The sequence below is a fragment of the Octopus sinensis genome, linkage group LG2 (genome assembly GCF_006345805.1).
Source record: "Octopus sinensis linkage group LG2, ASM634580v1, whole genome shotgun sequence".
NCBI lineage: Eukaryota > Metazoa > Mollusca > Cephalopoda > Octopoda > Octopodidae > Octopus > Octopus sinensis.
Window position 1 is genome coordinate 86,560,927 of NC_042998.1, and position 5,114 is coordinate 86,566,040.

General features: G+C 37.6%; 1 protein-coding gene across 1 annotated transcript in view; it reads left to right on the forward strand.

The window, feature by feature from the left end:
• LOC115225134 (protocadherin Fat 4) overlaps nucleotides 1-3,066 on the forward strand; it is a 549,120-nt gene extending 546,054 nt beyond the window's left edge. The window contains exons 39-40 of the mRNA XM_036500736.1: nucleotides 2,050-2,142; nucleotides 3,060-3,066. Of these exons, the coding sequence (XP_036356629.1) occupies nucleotides 2,050-2,142; nucleotides 3,060-3,066 (100 nt within the window). The remainder of the gene's footprint in view (nucleotides 1-2,049; nucleotides 2,143-3,059) is intronic.
• The last annotated feature ends 2,048 nt before the right edge of the window (nucleotides 3,067-5,114 follow it).

Genomic DNA, 5,114 nt, shown 5'->3' on the forward strand with positions numbered 1-5,114 from the left:
TCCCCCAGTTCTGAAAAAAATGTATAAATTCGACATGGGGTCGAGAATCTAAGCTTTTTATATGCAACACATTTTCTGTTGTAGTTTTCGCAACTTGCAATCGATTTTCACCAAACTCATGGTGAAGCTTAATGTTACCCTAAGAAACTTAATTCTGCCGTTAGTTTTCCATGCAATACCTCACCATCAGAAAAAATCAATAAAATCATGCCATTTTGGGAAATCGCGTTCAAATTCAAGATGACATATTTTCGACAATATCTTTCACAAATTGGCTGGAATTTTTTTTAAATTCACAGCGAGCATAATGTCTGCACCAAGGAGCTATATGGCCCTTTTTATTCCAATAGGATACTTTATTACTGGAAAAAATCGGTTAATTAAATCATATGTGGCACACATAGCAAACCGATTTGTGTATTAAATACAAACCACAGACTGTCTAGGGGACTCAACTCGACCTTTTTAACTCTCGGAACACGTGGGGTAAGTATCCCAAAATGTATAAAAATGTAGAAAAACGGCAAAAAAGCGGGCAGCAATGTGAGTGACAACAACGAAAAAGTCAAAAGTGACCAAACTGAACAAACGAATGGAAAAGGTTTTTTGGTGCACACGACAAAAGCGGTTTATAATAAACCAAGAGTTTGCAAGTAGCATCCGAGGACCCTTAGGGTACGTCAAAAAATTCAAGGTAAAACGTTTGGGGTGGTAGTTATAAAGAAAGTTTAAACAAAAAAAGTATTCGAATAACTTGTGGCTGCAGCAGCTATTAGCAGAAGTGGGGGTAAAGTCTCGAATGTAATTTCTTCCTAGTAGGAAATGGTTGGGTTGAATTATCGATAGCTGTTTGATAGTTATTTGGGAGTGAAGAGAAGACATTGCAACCTACACATGCGCCTTCATTCCCTAGAGGGAAAGGACTAGATTGGGATTAGTCGTTGCCTACTAGGGGCTCTTATATACACGGGCAACGCCGGGCTATGCTGCTAGTATATATATACATACATGTGTGTGTGTGTGTGTGTGTGTGTGTGTGTGAATTTACATGTATCACAAAAATACAAAATAGAACATGTAATTTATTAGTATGACAGCTGTTTCAAGAAGCTCAGAGTTATGAAATAATTATAATAATCATAATTTTCATGTGAAATGTACAAAACATGATGGGTATGTAACCAGTAACCAGTCACATGAAGGTATTGCAGTATGTCTGGCTCCTCTCATCAAGAGAAGATTGGTAAATGCAGTTCATATCGTAGTGCAAGCAAATATAATGGTTAAAAAGGGGAGAGGAAGCAGAATGCGATGTATGGGACAGAGGAAGAACTTCTACAATATAAGAAGAAAGGAATAGGGAAAGAAGTGAAGAAACAGAGAGGGCAGGAAGATGAAGTTAAAGCCATCCTGTTCAAAGCAAATGTCATGAGACAGTTGATCAATTAGGAATGCCATCTGGTCTGTCAAAGTGGCAGAAAGAGATGAGCATTGAGATAAAGTAGTGGAGCTGGGGTAGTGGAGGAAGGAAGCATGCTGAAAGAGTAAAGGAAAGTAAACTGATGTTAAAATACTTAAATAATCAGCGAAGAGATTTAGTCACAATTAGGAGCAATTATAAAGACTTTACATAATGAGAAAAAGGGGAATAAGATCTATGTTTATGTGAAAAGATATGTTAGAGAACCTATTAAGTAACAACGTATTATAATGACTATTTTGCATTTTGGTTGGGAAGCAGAATTCTTACAACATAGCCACATCTGCATCTAGTCAGAGGACTGCACCAACCAAGCTCTGTTGTCTGCTTTGGTATGGTTTCTACAGCTGGGCACCTGCCACTGAAGAAGTGCAGTATGCTGAAATTATGTGATTTGGAAGTTCTTGTCTGCTACGTTATATGTGAGTGCTTTTAGCAGTGTATATCTATATGAGAAGACCTATCAAGGCAAATACCACAATATTCAGTGTGTTAATGATATATCCATGTTTTTTGCTATTAATACTACTTCTTCCATCTCTAATGTTTGTATGTGTATATGTTTCTAGATTTCTTCAATCAGTTGTGGGAGATGAATATGAAATTGTTCCTGGCAAACTTGATGTCTCCAAAAATGATAAAGGTGAACTTGATCCTCTCAGGTATTTTATTTTATATAATGGTTTTACTGCTGTGTGTGTGTGTGTGTTGTGTGTGTGTGTGTGTGGTGTGTGTGTATGTGTATGTGCATGTGTGTGTTCCCTCAGCATTTTTAGTCTTCATATAAAATTAAAGATGGAATTAAAACACATAACAAAGCAGAAATTATTGTAATCAACATTATAACAAAGAATAGTGCAAGAACATACATAGTAGATTTTTTTGCCACCCTCCATCTAGTACAAAGCAGTGCTGGGGGGGGGGGAGTGCTAGCCTCCCCTGTTCGAAAATATAAGGACAAAGATAGTGTGTCGTATAGCCAGCTGGAGACGATGTCTCCTGGGGCTAAAAAGCAGTAACATTCGCCCCAAAATGGGACTACCACATTAGGTTGGCAAAAAATCATTACTTTAAAGTGCTGCTACTGAATGTCTCTTGTTGAGAGATTTAGGAACAACAATGTTTCTACATTAAACACAGTAGAGTTTCAGACTAAATGCTTTACATTTCTCTGTGTTTTGGGTAAAAAGAAAATCCTGCCTGTGGCGACATTGTGCTTATTACTCTGTAGTTGATAAAATTAGCATTCTATTTATGCATGCATGTATGTAGGTATATGCATATATATAATATATGTGCATGCATACACACACACACACACACACACACACACACATATATATATATATATATATACACGTAATTGCATAAATATACATACATATGCACATATATATGTATATACACATATTTATCATATCATCATCATCACCATCATTAGCATCTGCTTTCCATGCTGGCATGAGTTTGATATTTTACACAGCTGTCCTCATTCATATGCATCACATGACTGTACTATTGCAGCTGTCTCTCTTGCACATCACATCAGATGCCTCTTATGTCCAACATTTCACTCAAGATGCTAACACTCAGTTGTACATGCACACTGATATTGGACATCTAAACAAAGCATACTAGCTTTATTTCTTTCTAGCCTCTGTATATCGGCGGCAATCATAACCCATATTTCACTGCTGTGTAGCAGGGCTGTTCACACACTGGCATCATACAATCTGCCTTTCACTCTGAGGGAGTTGCCCTTAGTTACCAACAGAGGTAGGAGTTCTCTGAACTTTACCCAGCCTATGTATGTATGTATATATGTATGTATGTATGTATGTATGTATGTATGTATGTATGCATGTATGTATTCATGCATGCATGTATGTATGTATGTATGTAGTATGTATGTAGTATGTATGTATGTATGTATGCATGTATGTATGTATGTGTGCATGCATGCATGTATGTATGTAAATTTATGTGTAATATATTGGTCAGTTGTTCATAAGTAAGAAAAATGTTTGGTCTAAAATAAATTTTGAGCAGATTTACTTTAATGGATTTGAGTTGTATATCATAGGTTATGGCAACAACTGGTTAGAAAATTATGATTGGTTTCAGGTCTACTATTTCACTGGGCAATATTGATGACCCATCAGCCATATGCATACATACATATATACATATGTACATACATACAAACACATAGGATCTTGCAGATAAATTGAGACAGTTTTAACAATGCATAAAACTGGTTTAAATAATAAAATGAGTCCAGAACATTTACTCCCCATGGACAATAACCCCATTGTTGCTTGAAGGATGCCCCACAAAAAATAATTGATAGAGTTGTGATCTGGGCTATTACTGGGCCAGATGTTGGCCCTCATAAAAAATGGCACCATTTCACCAAGTAAGGCCTGTGTTGCTTTTGACCCATGGCATGGTGTGGAATCCTGGTTAAGCACCACATTGTCAAGCCCAAACTTCTGTCCTGTCCAAGATAGCAGAGAGTTTTTCAGGATATCCAGATACTCCTTTGTGCCGATCTTCAAGCCAGACTCAATAAAGTGTGGATCCATGACACTTCCATCACTCATCACGGCTCCAAATACCATCACAGAGGTAGAACTTTTAGTCTCAAACACAGCAGGGACATCAGAAGTGTTGTATGCAGCCACTTGAGAATTTTTGTCATTCACCTCAGCGTCCACAGTGAACTTCTCGTCCACAAACACAAGAGTTTCTCCTGCACCTTGATGCTTGATGAATGACAGGAGCTTTGAGCATCTCTTGGCTCTGATTGCTTTGGCCTTGGCTGTTAGGAGGCAACAGTATCGTTGAACATAGCTAGTCATGCCAAAGTCCCTGTTCACAGCTCTGGACACTGTGGAAAGGGACACATTGCATTTCTTTGAAAGAGTTGTAATGGTTGTCATGGATGTGGGTGGGTTAGCTTCAGTTGAGCCTTTGAAGTTAGCAAGAAACTTTGAATTGTCCTTGGAAACACTTTGAGTCTTGTGTTCTTTTCTTTCAATCTTTCCCTCTTCTTTTAATAGTCTATGCACATGATAAACTGTTGCTTTTTGGAAGTTTTCTCAACTTTAGAATTTCTTGGCAGAGTGTCCAGTGCATGCCAAAATAACAATGGCAGAAAAATTCTGTTGTTGAATCAGTTTGTTATTTACCTGAAAAATAAAGTGGAGGATTAGATTTTCAAGTAAGCAAGGTTTTATCAAAAAAGAAAATGTTAAACCCACTAAGTCAACTGCTTAAAATTGGTCTCAATTTATCTGCAAGACCCTGTACATACATACATGCATGCATACCAGATCGAGTCAAAAGCTTTGCAACATTTTGATGACGTTTTTGCTTTATTCATCAAGTTACAACAAAAGTAACCTAGCATTGAAAGTAGATGCCATCGTGTTGCAGTGCCTGAAGCCACCTTTCTGCCAGTTCTTTGATTCCTGTTGATACCAGTTCTTGTCCATTGAGGTGAAGAACTCCTTTGCTGAAGCTTCCACCTCCTCTTAGTTGATGAAAAATTGTGAGCATAGGAATCAAACCATGGATTGGAATAAGTTGCGAGGTTGCGACTATATGCTGGGTGTGGTATTAGTTCAATTCC